We start from the raw sequence: 15,271 nt of genomic DNA on the forward strand, positions 1-15,271 counted from the left end.
TTCTACGAGTCAAATTTGCTTTACATGACAGCTTAAAGCGTTCATAATGGAAAAGCACTTCCATGCAGATCGCTTTCCTGGTACCGACATCCCTTCGTCTCCCCTGAGCTCGGCTGTCCATGGAGAGCTAGTCCAGAGGAAAATGCTGTTTTCTCTCCTCGCGATTTGACATGGAACGTTTGCCTTTTGCAGCTGAGCAAGACAAGATTGACTTAATTGGGCTGAAAAATATTTAACATTTTAATTATCTGCCCATAGAGGAGCATTTGGAGAATCCACATCTTGATTTTTTTTTTTTTTGATTCTTGACAGTGAGAAATGCAAATTTGTTTTGGAAATAACCAACACGTCTCAATTATGTTCATGTTAAGAATTGAAATGGCTTTAATTTTCCTCTTTTTTTTTTTTTTTTTTTTTTTCAAATTTTAGACATTTGTATATATTTAACTTTTTCAATAAAAGTCTGTTTGCATAACATTTTACATACAGATTATACAAAAGCACACTCATCACTTGTCTTATATTAGTTCTTCGATACACAGGGAGCTGAGATGGCAGCAGCAGCAGCAGTCCAGCTAAGGCAACACGGGGCTCAAAGGAGCCGTTCAGACCCGCTATTTCGATTCGCTCGGAGAGCCCGACACGAATCGACTGCTCTGAGATCCAGCCCTGAAACACATTCGGAGCGCTTCGACGACAAATGGGATTTGTCCGTCTCCGTCCAAAAACGGCTATCAAAGAAAAACGTCTACGAGGTGTTAAACACACCGAGAGCAGCGGACTGGCGGCGGGCTCGCCGAGGACACGGGCGAATAGCAGGTCCGACCGAGGTCAAACGGACTCGTCTACTCCTCAGCTCTCAAACCCCTCCATACTCAAAAACTTCCTGGATTATCCGGGGTCAGACAGTTGCGGAGCGAGGCAGCCGCGGCCTGAGGGGTCAACAGCTCTAGTGAGGAGTTATGTTTCCCCCCCCTGGGCAAAAAAAGGTCAGCTTTGGTTGTGAGCACATTCTAGAATATACAATCGCCCTCATAATCCAGCGAAGTTCTGAATAACGAGGTGACCTTAAATTGAACTTAAAGCTGATCCCGTAGCAGATTTGACCGCCACTAAGGAAAAGCACAAAGCAGGCTTACATTCACAGGTTTCAGGCCCTCGCTCTCTCTTTCTCTCAGCAGTGGTCAGACCCCTTGGTGGGCGCATGCAGTTAAATCTACCCACCGAATCAGTAGATAAATATATATAGTTCCCGTCTTTCCAGATCTCTAGCCTTCCGTCTCGCTCAGTCACCAGAAGTGGATCTTAAAAGGGTGGACAGGTTGCCTCCGGACTTTCCTTCTCGGAGAGAAAGGGGTGGAATAGACAGCAAAACGCAGAAAGTAATTCTTCTGAAAACCTTAAATAGGACCGAGGTAGGTCTTAAGTGGTGCCGTAGCGAGTGTTTCCGACTGTAAATCCGTGCAGGTTACTGGATTGGAATTGGGGGATGAAAAAAGGCTAGAGAGCTGGGATCCTGGTTGGTGTCTTTGGGCAGAGCAGAGGCTTCTTCACGCGCTCACTCAGCTTAATTGGGACTCTCAAAGTGGTTTCCGTTGGTGGGGGTCTCCTGGAGGCTGGTGTGCGGGATGTCCGCTTCTTTCTGGGAAATCTCCGGCCGCTTGAAGAAGTCTGACACATAAAATACCTGCAGGACACACACACACACACGGCAAACCTTCAAGTAACTCAGATTACTATATGCAGCATACAGCCATTTGGAACTTTGACTGGCAGTGAAGGCTTAATGACACAGTTTGGGAAAGTATTCTTGATCATGTGACTTGCTTGCCAAATAGTTGCATTTTAATCCAAACCACGGTGTTCTGTCTGAGCCAATATCCTAAATAAACAATTGGTATGTTAGTTAAATAGAAGGGGGTCACCTTGGTTGCCTCTAGTAGGCCAGGCTAGCTTTCTCACGTTTCCGTTTTGTTCCCCTTAGCTGACACAAAATTCCATCTTGAAATTTTGAATGTATTTTCAGCTTTGCAGAAACCAATACTACTTGGCTTCTATCCAATTTTAGCTTCTTTTTTTTTTTTTTTTTTTTTTAGCCGTTCCCAGCATTTCTTTGAGAACCATTCGGTTGCCCTAAAATAGCCCCAACAGCCTTTTAGCTATGTGGCCACAGATAGTATGTGAACAGTGCAAGCTAAGTCCTGGATCTAATATTCGGAGCCCGACAGAAAACCTCCCAATGCGAGTTACAAATCACAGTTTAGCCCGGAGGCTCGAAGTGTTTACGAACCCCCCCCCTCCCCCGTCCGCCCCGAAACAGCCTGAGTTTGTTAGAACCCCAGAACTGACCACCAAGATGGCCATGAGTGCTCCCTGCAGGAGTCCAGTCAGCACGTCGCTCCAGTGGTGTTTGTAGTCCGAAACTCTGGACAGCCCCGTGTACACCGAGGCTGCGATCAGGAAAAACTGGAGGGTAGGCCTCAGCAGCCTTGCCCACTCCACCTGGAGCCGAGCCTGCAGGTAGAGCTGCGAGACATAAACAAACTTGAGTCCCTGGCATTTACTGACAAGAGAGGACAAGTGTTAAAACAGAATGATGTTTTGGGGAGGCACTAAGATCGTTTTAATTGAAATGACTTTTCATAGCCTTGAGACAATATTTTATTCAAAGACGGAAGAAATCCGTACAACGCAGTCTGTTTGCCGCCTAACGATTGAATCCGTATAACCGGTATAACATGTCACACGACATCTGTTGTGGATCTGCCTCCGCAAGCTCGGCAAGTATGTTTATGTGTTAAGAGTAACACGGTGTGCTTTTGGTCTTGAGCGGCGAAAAACTGGAAAAGCGGCCTCATCCGGCTCCGCGTCACTCTTCCGGCGGCTCTCGGGGGCAAACCGAACAGGGAAGAGAGAAGCACTCTGTAGGTAAATGTCACCTTTTGTTTCTTGAACTTCCTCTCCTTGCAGAGCTGCAGGGCTTTATGTGCGAGCCAGGACTTTGTCCCTGAGTCTATTTATATCTTCAGGAGATGGATGAATCAGCAGCCCATTAGGTTTATGACTACCGTGAAAACAGAGCTCCAGGATACTGGTGGATGTTGTAATAGCTCTGAGTAAATAATTACTAGATATGCCGATTACAATATAGGAAATCAACTTGTTAGTGTAAACCATTCAAAAATAGGGAATTGGAAATAATTGCAATCTTGGAAAAATAAATCCTGAGACAGCAGTTTTATAACCATACTGCTCTAGATGTGTCCATTGTCTACCTATCTGTGTGTGTGTGTGTGTGTGTGTGCATGTTGTGTCAATGTATCATAATGTAATATGGGAAGTACTTACAGCCAGGAACATCATGCAGTACATGGAAAAAGAGGAGTGGCCGGAGTAGAAGGACAGCCTGCAGAGGTAAGACGAAAGCGAGCCTCAGCACTTCACCGTATTTTTGTTCAATTCAGGAAAACTGTCCATCATGTCGGGACTCAAAACGATACCCGAGCGGCAGTTTTTGTGTCGTTGGCAGATTCACGGAGCAGTAAAAAGCGTGTGTTGTAAATATTTGGTTTAAGTGACAGCGGAGGGGCAGCGGTGCCATAAAAAAAGAAATCGGTGCTAGTTCTGGTTGCTTAATGCTGTCAGCACCATGCCAACGATAGGTCACAAGTTATAAAGAAAAAGTGAACCCTCACTCGCTGGATTGCTTTTTCACTCAGCCAGTCAAGGCCTTCGTGAAGTTAAAAATATATTTATATATACACTGCTCAAAAAAATAAAGGGAACACTTAAAAAACACATCCTAGACTTTGCTCTTTACACAGTTGAATGTGCTGACAACAAAATCACACAAAAATTATCAATGGAAATCAATTGTATCAACCCATGGAGGTCTGGATTAGGAATCACACTCAAAATTAAAGTGTAAAAACAAACTCCAGGCTGATCCAACTTTGATGTAATGTCCTTAAAACAAGTCAAAATGAATCTGTGTTGCTTCCTGAGTGGACACTATAATTTCACAGAAGTGTGATTGACTTGGAGTTACATTGTGTTGTTCAAGTGTTCCCTTTATTTTTTTGAGCAGTATATATATATGTATATGTATATGTATATGTATATTTATATATATATATATATATATATACATGTGTGTGTACATATATATATATATATTCCCCAATCTGGATTCCAGCTAGACCGCCTTACTCAAGTTGACTCATGTAATTGTAAAAATAATTTGTTTACATATTTGGTGTTTTTCTAGGAGGTTCATTGGAAACCCAACCTCACTCCCAAATATTGTGTTGTTATTGCGGAATCATGTTCTTTCAAAGAACCAATCTGCATACAGACAGAATATTAAAAGCTTTGTGGACTGAAAAGATCCAGGAAATCCCAGCAATCATGCGCCACGCCCTGCCAATCGACAGGAGATAAGCTTAAGGCGAGGGGACGGTTTGACACGCTTTTTCACGGAAACCACCTTGGCCTCTTGCCGGTGCTTTTTAAAGAATGCGAGGCAGCGTCGACGTCCTCTGCCGTTGCCAAACACACCCTGCGGCATTTCTATAGTTATCGTCGGCCTCCTTCTGAGGCCAAAATGAGTTGTGGATATCCTCCAACTGTACATCCCCTCCCCTGCTACGAGCTGATAAGGACTTCAGTCAAAATAACATTTACGTTCCTGTGATCATATTCTACCCCATCGCCGCTGCCCCCCCGTCAGGCTCTATTTGCCATCTGGCCGGAAAATAAGAGCAAAACTTCACAAGAAAAAAAAATAATAATAATGAAGCCGTGAGATCCACAAAGCCTTTGCACTTTGTACTAAACCCAAAGGTTACATAACAATGGACAATTGTGTTCTGTTGACTTTTAAACACAGCTTAACAAACCACTGTTAAGCTATACAAACGCTAAATCTCAATGTTGTCTGCTTATGTTTTTTACCGTAACTATCATTTTAGAGACGTGTTAAAAAAATGTTTCACGTTTTCTCTGAATACATCGGGAATAAGACACGTTCAGTCCGACAAAGACGGTCAGATCAGCACCTACCTGCTCTCGTTGACGATCGCCGGGTCTTCGGTGCAGGTGAAGTTTTCGATATAAGCCCCCGACAAACAGTTGATCTGTTTCCAGTCAGGTTTGCACACGTGCAGGAAGTGAGGCCTCAGCCGGCCGATAGAATACTTGGCTATGTCGGTGAGAGACTGGCTCATCGCGGCACCGAAAAGGAAGGTGCCGATCGCCTTGTAGAGGCAAGTGACGTAGCTGCCGAAAGACGACTTGGATTTCAGGCGATTGAGATAAACCGAGAGGCACTCGCCAAAGATCATCTGCGGGGCGGCGGGAGAAGCGGGGAAAAAACAGTGTTAAATGATGTTTCCGTACACGCCGTTCAGCATGCAACCGTCTGATTTGTCGGGTTTTTACGAAAAACACAGGCGTTAAAAAAGTCCCGTAACGTCGGAGAGGATGTCCACTTAAGATTAGATTCAAACAGACGCTGGTGAGACGCAGCTTCCAGTTAGATCCAGAACCGGTTTCCATGTCCTACTTATTGTCTAAAGCCGTTTCGTCATGTTTCTCATTGAAAATTAAACCCGCAAAAGCCCGCCGGTGAATCTAAACGGCTTGAACTTTGGCAAAAAAAAAAACGCTGCTCAAATTAGGCTCAACCGCGAAGATGTCAAGACCCGCCCTGGTCTACGGGGCCTTCTGTCAACCGCACTCTGTTTTAATTACATACTTTTCAATAAGGCAGATTTAATGATGCTATACTAATACAAATGCCTTCGCCCATATTTTTTATTTTAAACCGGATCGTGATTTAATCTGGCTTTTTGAACGACAAATTACTTCGGGTAAAAGATGTCTGCTTGAGGGTGTTTGAATCTCAGTGACCTATTGTTTTAGGGGTGTTTCTTTCCAGCTTGCGCTGACAGACGAGACCACAGAGGGCTTTTTTAATTAAATTAAAAAGAGGAAAAACAAGTTTTGTCCACGTGGTTTCTTTGCTATGTTATTAAGCTGTCTGTTTTCAAAAGGAAAAGGAAGAGCCGTTGTGATGATGGACGGCGGCTAACATCTCCCTGCAGTTCTGCACTCTGTCAGGTCAAATCTGTCACTGCCTGTCAATGTTATTTTATCCATTTGAGAGAAAAACAAATACGGAAACGAAACAAACGAATGTCGTTTTCCCTTCACTTTCCCTCCGTTTGTGCCTGAATCCACACGATTCGTTTTCTTACGAGCCCGAAAACTTGGATCTTTGAAACTTTTGGAACCTCCAGGTTGCGCTGGAACGCTGATTGCGTCCTTTACCGTGACGGTTTTATTTAAAATGTTTTAACATGACTTCGGGAATCGAGGGGAAAAACTTGAGCCCGTGTCAGGAGGTGTCTTTGTCACGGATTTCAAGTCGGTGCCGTTCATCCAGACCGCATCCATGTTTCGAGCTGAAACAGGGCCGGCGGGTGGATATGAGCGGTAAATAAGTTACTTGATATAAAAACAAAAAAAAAAAACGCTTGGACGTCATGCCTCATTTAAACAAGGTTTTGCCGGGATCAATATCCAGAGATGGATCCAAACGCCAGATGAGGCCATTTTGGTGTTGTTCCCGGCCCGCCATGTGATATTCGACTGGACGTTCAAGCGCTGAGTCACAATTGAAGGAAACAGCCTTTTACCATTGTTTTTTTTTTTTTTTTTTTTTTTTTGCAGGCACATGCATGAAGTTCTCTATTTTATTTGAAGTAATCGCTTTTTTTTTTTTTTCCATCAAATTCATGGCAAATCATAGACCATGACGAAAAAAAAACAACAATACTTCCAGCTGAATTAGATGTGCTCACAACCAACTTCTGACTGATTCTTTTCGAGCTGCGAGTATTAGATCACCATCTGGCAACAAGCTTTGGTGAAAGCACTTTCTCAGCATGCGGTTAGAAAACAGCCTTTGTGCAAGCAATTAAAAACATCATTCCTTAAATTTTTTTTTTTTTTTTTTTTTTTTACAAGCGATCATGGATGGAGAGAAAGCGAGACGGGACAAAGGAGCAGAGAGAATGTGAGAAGACCGATAGATAAATAACTTGTTAAGCAGAAAACATTGCACTTACAGTGAGTATCGTGACGGGAATCATGATCCCTCCTAACAACTGAGGGGAAATGGTTTCTTCTTTAAGCGGGTACTTGATTGACTCGTCATTACAGAAAAAACCTCGGCGGAAAGGTTTCTGTCGAATATTGAGTATTGCAAAAGGGAGTCCAGCTAGCAGAGAAGCAATGAGAGACAAAAAAAAAATAAAAAATAAGGTCATCAGATCACGATACTGGGCTTTGTAACACCAACCAACCCCCGACCGAAAACCCCGCTCCCCATCCCTGATGCAGTTCGGCATGCCAGTGAAAGGTTGCCATGCAAAGGTTGCTTCTCCGGGTCGGCGGAGTCGTCCTCGTTGAATTCTCGGAAACGGCGAACCGTTGACGGTGAAGAGGCGTGGGTTAAGAGTGAGGGTTAATCAAGACAAGTCAAGTTTAGGAGCAAAAGATTAGGAAGAAAATCCACGTTTTGGAGATTTTCAGCGCTCGGTGAGGCTGCGGAGGCGATGTTACTCGGATGCCCGGCCGACCCTTCATGGGGCGGCAGCTGAATCCATCAGCACGCGGGACCTTAAAAGATGCAGTGAATACTGACACTGGAGCTCACATTTCCTCCTTCACATCCTTTCCCCTGCGTTCAGCACAGCTCTCTTATTCCTCTCCCACCTTCCTTCAAGAGACAACAATGACCTGTTATTCGGACAGAGGAAAAATGCTGATCACTCGCGATGCGTGTGAAACCACCCGTCACGCACGCGGGTGAAAACACCCACCGACGTCGCTCTGCAAAAACAACGGCTTGCGTTCCGGAGGAAAATTCCGCCATCGACGGCGGTTATCAAAAACTTGCGTCCGGGAGAACCGATGACACTCGCCACATTTTATCTGGTGCGGAAGGCGAACGTTTGTTTTTTTTCATTAGATAACTGATTTTAAGTGGACATCCTCTTAATTTTATACACTCTGCGCATTTCAGTTGTGCATTTGCCTCGCCACCGGGCGTATTGAGTTACCTTTTCGTGGCACCGCCCCGCCAGTTGTTCTTTTATTCAACAGACTCCCCGGTTCTAACGCGCCTTTCTCCAGGCCGATATCCGACCCCATTTACCAACTGGTTCTAAACGGCGATCAGTCACGAGACGCGCTCCTTGCCTTTGCGTTTACGCCCGCTATTAGATCCAAAATCCGATCCCCGTTCTCCGAAAACCCCGGAGCGCTAAGATCGTCGCATCCGCAGCAAACCAGGTGATCCTGCTCTCACTTTGTTTTTGTTTTTTGTTTTTTTTCTTTCTCTTCTGTTGAATCATTTCAACACAAACTGTCTCTGACAGTCAAAGAGTGTTTATTCCAACTGTGATTCATGTCTCAGGAATCCCCCGGGAATTAAAAAACTGGAGATTTACGAAGCGACGCCGGGCTGGAAAAATAAAAAGCGGCCCTTTCTAACAGAAGTCAATTTTTTTTTATGGGTTTTAAAAAAAATTCTAAAAGCATGACCGGATAAAATCTTGGTACTTGTGATATCGGTTCCTCTTTGAAAAAGCTGCGAAGCGCAAAGGCAAAGGATCATCCGGAACGGCGCGTCTCCGCGCAGATAGCCCAAACGGGGGGTCGGGGTCATGTTGTGCTTTTATTTTATTTTTATTTTTTTAGCTTTTAATTGTGACCGAAGGGACTCTGGCGGTTCGTGAGCCAGCATGCGTCGCAGCAGAGACGCCGAAACAAATTTTAAGTGACACGTCAACAGATTTTCCACCAGACGGCCGGCGCGTCCGTGGAAAAGCCGCGACTCCTACTTACGCAGCTAATGGGCAGCGCAAAGCCCACGGTGTAGAGCACCGTGGAGGTCACGGTGCTGTGGTGGAAAGGGTACTTGATGCTCTCATCGTTACAGAAAAAGCCCCTCTGATAGGGGCGGATCTTACCCAGGTTAAACGCTGCCAGAGGCAGACCTCCTGTGGACAGAAAGATCGAGAGGGGTCGGAGGAAGAGAGAAAACAAGCATTTAATACCGGGAAGTAGAAAAAAAAAGCGGGTGGTTACGCTGTACTCAATGACTGAATTGAAATTCCAAAAAATAGAGGAGGGACAATAGAAGGGTGGGACTTCTTTTTTTTTTTTTTTTTTAATGTGTCAAAAGCGGATTGTGATGTTTTCTTTTAAGCTTGAAAATGCTTTTGTTTACATTCAATATTGTTTACTCACTTAAACTTAACTTATTTAGTGGAAAAAAAGTCTCGCCTCATCGCTCAAGTTGTCTGAACACTACAAACTCTTAAATTAAAAGAGAAAAAAACAACAACAGGAAATTAACAAAAAAACAAAACAAGAAATACAAAAAGATTGCTGGAAAACACAGGATATGAAATTATATATGTACAGGACTGTCTCAGAAAAATAGAATATTGTGATAAAGTTCTTTATCTTCTGTAATGCAATTAAAAAAAATTACTTTTTCATGATATTCTAATATTTTGAGATAGGATTTTTGAGTTTTCTTAAGATGTAAGCCATAATCAGCAATATTAAAATAATAAAAGGCTTGCAATATTTCAGTTGATTTGTAATGAATCCAGAATGTAAGACATTTTTGTTTTTGTAATTGCATTACAGAAGATAATGAACTTTATCACAATATTCTAATTTTCTGAGACAGTCCTGTATATATATCCCAAAAAATGGCCCAAAAATAATGATATTATGCAACAAGGAAATGACCTTCAAAATATGACACTTTTAGAAACATGCATTTTCTGAAACTTTATAATCACTGATTTTTAAAGGTTCCTGCATTCAGGAGACATTCAGGAAAAATGGATTTAGATCAATTTCTCACAATTCGGTCCGGCAATATATCCGATTTTTGTTGTTGTTGTTGTTGTTGTCGTCTGATGTGTGATTTTAAAAGTTGCCAGGACAATATCATTCTCAAGATGGAAAACCGAGCTCTGAATATTGTGATTAACATGTTTTTCCACGCTGACTCACAAACCAGTCGACACGCTGAGGTCAAATCCTGTGACGGACGGACGAAAGCTGTCATTTCATGACAGATTATTTTGAGCTGCAGACAAAATAGCATTTGGCACTTTATAGAAACTTCAACTGTGCAGCTAAGGTCGACGACAGACCCCGTGTCGGTGGAAAAACTCAAGACATTTGATCCACCGTGACTCACTGATGTATCTTTAATTAACTATTGACAGGGGAATATGTCGTAATAATCTATAAATATGAAGGGCAGTTGTAGTATCTATGTGTTATTACACTGTGAAAAAAAATGCCCAATGGTAATTTAACAGCACATAAAACGACACCCTCTTTGGAAAGTTGTGAGGGTTGAGAAGGTCTCAGCTGGAGCTCCGGTTTGTAAGGTGTCGGGGAAAAAGGCCGAACGCGATAAAAGATAGATTACGTTGACCGTTTGACGCTCCAAACTCTTGAAAAATAGGGCCGCTGTCACTTCTGGCCTGTTTACACCAAGCTAGAAACACACGCCCTTCGCCCCTATCGGCAGCGTGTGTCAGAACACACACACACACACACACACACACACACACGTGGTGTCACGCAAAGACGGGGATTCATCCAGTCCTCGTCCTCAGACTGTCGGGAAGCCAAACCCTCCGTCTTCGCTGTCGTTTCTACAGCTGTTGGCCGTGTCAGCGTTACTTGACCGGCTACGGCAGCTGGAAATGCCAAAAAACTTTAAAAAAAAAAAAAAAAGAAGCACGCGCTCACAGTGTTACGCTTCATCTCTGTCAGCTGAAGGCTTCCCAACCAAAACACCCAACCGGAGAAGGAAAGATGTGGATAACTGAGCGTGAATATAGTAGAAATAAACACTAATGCTCCATATTTATTTGTTTGACTCAATAAAATCTGACGGGAAAGTAAGCAGAACAAACAGCGATGCAGTCAGGAAAATCTGCACTTCATCAAGTTATTAGATTTATCAGAGAAAACCTGTTTCCAACATGTGACGGGCAGGTAAATATAGCAATTCAGAGAGAATCAATGATCAAATAGCACATCTGATTTCCTCATATAACAATTTTATATTGTCTGAAGTTTTTTTATTATCATGCGCAGTTAGAAATAAGCCCATCAATCATTCTTTCCGTCGTCGGCTGAGAGTCTGAAACCTGTATCTTTGTAAATCTAACGTTCAGTCGCTGCTTTTCCGATTTATCCTGCAAAGGCAGGACACTGAGGAGGAAAAAATGCACATTCATTATTACATATATTTGCTGTTTGTGAGACCCAGGATATCAACGGTCAAATGAAGTAACTTATTCCTGAGATTATGCATTACTTAATCACACACACACACATATATATATATACTGCTCAAAAAAATAAAGGGAACACTTGAACAACACAATGTAACTCCAAGTCAATCACACTTGTGTGAAATCATAGTGTCCACTCAGGAAGCAACACAGATTCATTTTGACTTGTTTTAAGGACATTACATCAAAGTTGGATCAGCCTGGAGTTTGTTTTTACACTTTAATTTTGAGTGTGATTCCTAATCCAGACCTCCATGGGTTGATACAATTGATTTCCATTGATCATTTTTGTGTGATTTTGTTGTCAGCACATTCAACTGTGTAAAGAGCAAAGTATTTCATAAGAATATTTCATTCATTTGTGTTTTTTAAGTGTTCCCTTTAATTTTTTGAGCAGTGTATATATATATATACTTATGTATAGCATGACTGCAACCAGCAGCTTCAAGCTCCATTACAATTTAACGTCTCTTGTGCTGAACAACCACATTTATTTCTCCATCAGTCCATCCCAGCTGCAGAGAGGTGAAAAACGCTTCGTCGATCGCAACCTTGCGCGAAAGCCGTTAAAATCGATAGCCAAATTCGATCGACCCCAAAGAGACGCTGCAGATGAGTCATAGTTCATAATCAGATTTAGAAGACACAATCCCTCTAAGTAGTGGCCGTGCTGACGAGGCAGCGTTCACATTATCATGCCAACGCTTATTTATCAACTTGTTTTGTGTATTTAGTTCATCGGTTTGCTCTGTATCCTACCCCTATATCGTGTATATTTCATTCACATCTCATTACGTCTCGAAACGCTGCTCCTGGCTGTCTACCTGGCCTAAGGGAAAAAAAAAAAAGAAGTTTTCTTCCATTCTCTCAGAGTGGAATGACAATAAACAAAAAATTTTGAATCCTTGAAAGTGCACCTACACACACTTTCAGGTCTATGATTAGAAAAACAACCGAACTCTCCATAATTCTACCACAGTCTGTCTTGTAGGCCAAGTCAGGCAAATTTATTGAACTGACCAAATATTCACCAGCTGTCGTGTCACCTGGGATGACACAACCAAATGTCACTGCTCATTTCCAGTCTGGTTGACGAGTATAATAGTGCTTGAACACCGGAGATAACATTCACCCAAACTCGAGACCCTGTGGCAAGAGATTTTGCCCCGACGCTGGACACAGGAAGAAAACGGCACAAGTTCCTTGAGGTGTTGGATGCTAAAGCTGCCCTCCAGTACCGAGACATGGTTGGGTGCATCCGGCAAGGCAGAGGGGGAACGCAAGAGAAAGGCCAACGCAGACACTTGGTGGTGGAGGAGCAACACGAGGAAGCCGATAGATCCGCGGAAGGCGAGGCAAACGAGGCTTGTGCACGAGATTGGATGCCGTTGAGAAGAGAAAGATGACCCGGTCAGAGGAGCGGGGACTGGAGTCAAATGTGGGTTTCGTCACCAAAGCAGCGTACGACGTCTTTTTCGTCCCCTACCGGCTTGAATCTCTGGGTCGGAGCCCGTCCATCGTCGGCCTCACGAGCACATCAGGAGCATCCTACAGCACGGCAGGACGCGAGCCCGACCTGACGAAAGGCAGATTCGCATGGTGGCACAACCAAGTCCGAGCCAAGAGCTTGGGACCAAGAGGGTATCGGACATCGGCGTGCCTCTCCATACCCAAGACCAGGTCCGTCGGGCAACGCCGTTGTCCGCGAGGGAGGGAAACTAACATCGCGGCCCTTTTTGTTTGACAGGTTCCCAGACAACTGCAGGGACACAGTGTCCGAGAAATGCTTGTCTACTCGGACCGGCGACTCGTATTTTCGCAGCGACCACTCTCCGTCCGGATCTCGTCTTCCCGATCGAGTCGCCCTTCCCTTGGGAGAACGCCTTAGGATGGAGAAGACTCCGTTACTCCGACCCGGTGGCTGGAAATCCGACAAGAGGTCTGAGGACTGAGGCGAGGTCGGTCGAAGTGAGCCGCAGAGGCTTTGCCGCAAATTCCGCCATGAGGCTCTCGAAGGACTTGGGGATCAGGAGGCAAGCCCAGAGAAAATCCATCCAAACAAAGCAGCGAGTACCACGGCGGAGAGAAACAATTGAGGTGCACAAGGGATGAAGAGCCGCTGTTCGGTCTCCTGTTGTGGTCTTAGCTCCATTAGCCGAGGACCTCCATCAAGGATCGTAACACCGAGTCCTAAGTGTGAACTACACCTTAATATCGGCAAACCGACGGGTCAATCGAGCCCAATTCGAAATCAATAATCCACCGGGCCCTTATTCGATCTTTCTGCGGAAAAGCTTTTGGTCGTGATATCTAGCAGGAGCAACATTCAGTTCATTGCATCAAATCATCCTTAAATAACAGCATATAAATCAACATGAGAAATACCCAGGTAGATACACACATATACATTATGGGGGTTGAATTAAAACGTTTTACAAGTGTGTGTTAAGCACATACCAAGAATTAGGCAGGCGAAGTCCAGGAGGACAAAAGGGATTCCTCTGCTGTCGAACATGTTGTCTCCTGTTCGTCTCCTTCCCAACAAAAACCCCGCTGCGTTTCCTTCCGCGCGTTAATAAACGCGGGACTGGATGCTCCTCCTTTGACCGGTTCTTCCCAATCGATCCGAGGATTAGAAAAATTGCGTGAAACGAACACGCAGTCTGTGTCCCGGGATATATTCCGGTTTCTGCCGAGCTTTCCATGGACTGTCCGGAGCAGCTGGCGTGTGGCCGTTTGGATGTGCTTGGTGGACGAATCGTTCGATAATGTATCGGTTGACGGTGATTCGAACAGAATCGGTTCGACCGATTCAACCGTCGTGGCCAAACGGGAATTTAACGTATATAAATTGGGAGAGACAGTGAAATAAGCCTGGGTGAAAATAAAAGGTGACTCATTCTGTACAATTGTGTTTTAGAACACTAAACGGGTCTTTGGCTGAGGGATACTGCTTTTAGGAAATGTAGGTATTTCCGAGGAAGGAAACACATGCGAGCAACCGGAGTCTCTTATCTCTGATCCCAAAATTCAGAAAACATGTGTACATTAGACCTATAATCCTACTGTTTCCAACCATGTAGCTGCGATAACAAGATTAAATTATATATCAGTGTTCTGCCCCTTTTGGCTACTCCCTTTAGGAGTCACCAGAGCAAATCAACCTCCTCCGTCCATAAATCTTCTCTTTGGTCTTCCTCTTGATCTCCTGCCTGGAAGTTCCAGCCTCAGCCTCCTACCAATATATTCACTATCCTTCCTCTGTACATGACCAAACCGTTCCAGTTTGGCTTCTCTGAAACCCCATAAAACAAGCAACATGTGCTTTCCCTTTGATAGACTCCTAATCCCATCCACCCCTTTCATTCCCAAAAACAACCTCATCATGCTCCACCTCCACGGGTATTTCATCAGAACCAACCACCTTTCCACAATTAATCCTCTCCAGTACCTTCCTCACCTCACCTGTACTAATTTCTGCAACTTCTTGGTCCACATTGGCCACCTCTTCTACACTTTCCCTCTATTTTTCCTCTTTCCTCAGCTCTTCACTCGTCTGGCACCAATGGATACATTTCCCTCTCCATCCTTGATGCATCCTTGATGATGAACCTGATGCATGTCGTTCCCATCTCTGCCTGTCTGCTTAGTAACCTGTATATATTATTCTCTCTTACTGTCCGACCAAGCATACAAGTCATCATGCGCCCTTTGTTTGGCCTTTGGTACCTCTATCTTTACCTTGTGGTGCATCTCCCTGTACTTCTGTCTGCTCTCTTCAGTTCTTCAGTGTCCCACTTCTTTTTAAACCCCTTCTTCTGGGTATCCTCCTGTGTTCCTGTCCTAGATACCAAACCTGCCCATCA

At 44.1% G+C, this 15,271-nt stretch overlaps 1 protein-coding gene across 2 annotated transcripts; it reads right to left on the minus strand.

Annotated features, from left to right (window-relative positions):
• Positions 1-360: 360 nt before the first annotated feature.
• On the minus strand, positions 361-14,109 carry plpp1a (phospholipid phosphatase 1a). 2 transcript variants are annotated; one of them, XM_086151948.1, is made up of 6 exons: positions 13,863-14,109; positions 8,914-9,068; positions 5,062-5,342; positions 3,349-3,406; positions 2,350-2,526; positions 361-1,687 (listed from the first exon to the last, which is right to left on the minus strand). In XM_086151948.1, the coding sequence occupies exons 1-6, from the start codon at positions 13,918-13,920 to the stop codon at positions 1,568-1,570; spliced, it is 849 nt and encodes a 282-aa protein (XP_086008074.1). In that variant the 5' UTR covers positions 13,921-14,109; the 3' UTR covers positions 361-1,567. The 2 variants fall into 2 exon arrangements, with proteins under 2 accessions (XP_086008074.1, XP_086008075.1); XM_086151949.1 differs by lacking the exon at positions 8,914-9,068 and adding an exon at positions 7,131-7,282 and having other exon boundaries at positions 13,863-14,065.
• Positions 14,110-15,271: the final 1,162 nt, after the last annotated feature.

The sequence above is a fragment of the Fistularia commersonii genome, chromosome 9 (genome assembly GCF_037954325.1).
Source record: "Fistularia commersonii isolate RoL2024-O1a breed Wild chromosome 9, RoL_Fcom_v1.0, whole genome shotgun sequence".
Lineage (NCBI taxonomy): Eukaryota > Metazoa > Chordata > Actinopteri > Syngnathiformes > Fistulariidae > Fistularia > Fistularia commersonii.

Excerpts from the sequence above, each read along its gene's own strand:
- plpp1a (XM_086151948.1), bottom strand. The coding sequence starts at position 13,920 with ATGTTCGACAGCAGAGGAATCCCTTTTGTCCTCCTGGACTTCGCCTGC. Across the intron at positions 3,407-5,061 it reads GCGATCGTCAACGAGAGCAG|GCTGTCCTTCTACTCCGGCC; the intron begins GTAGGTGCTGAT and ends TTACCTCTGCAG. Across the intron at positions 2,527-3,348 it reads ACTGCATGATGTTCCTGGCT|CTCTACCTGCAGGCTCGGCT; the intron begins GTAAGTACTTCC and ends TATGTCTCGCAG.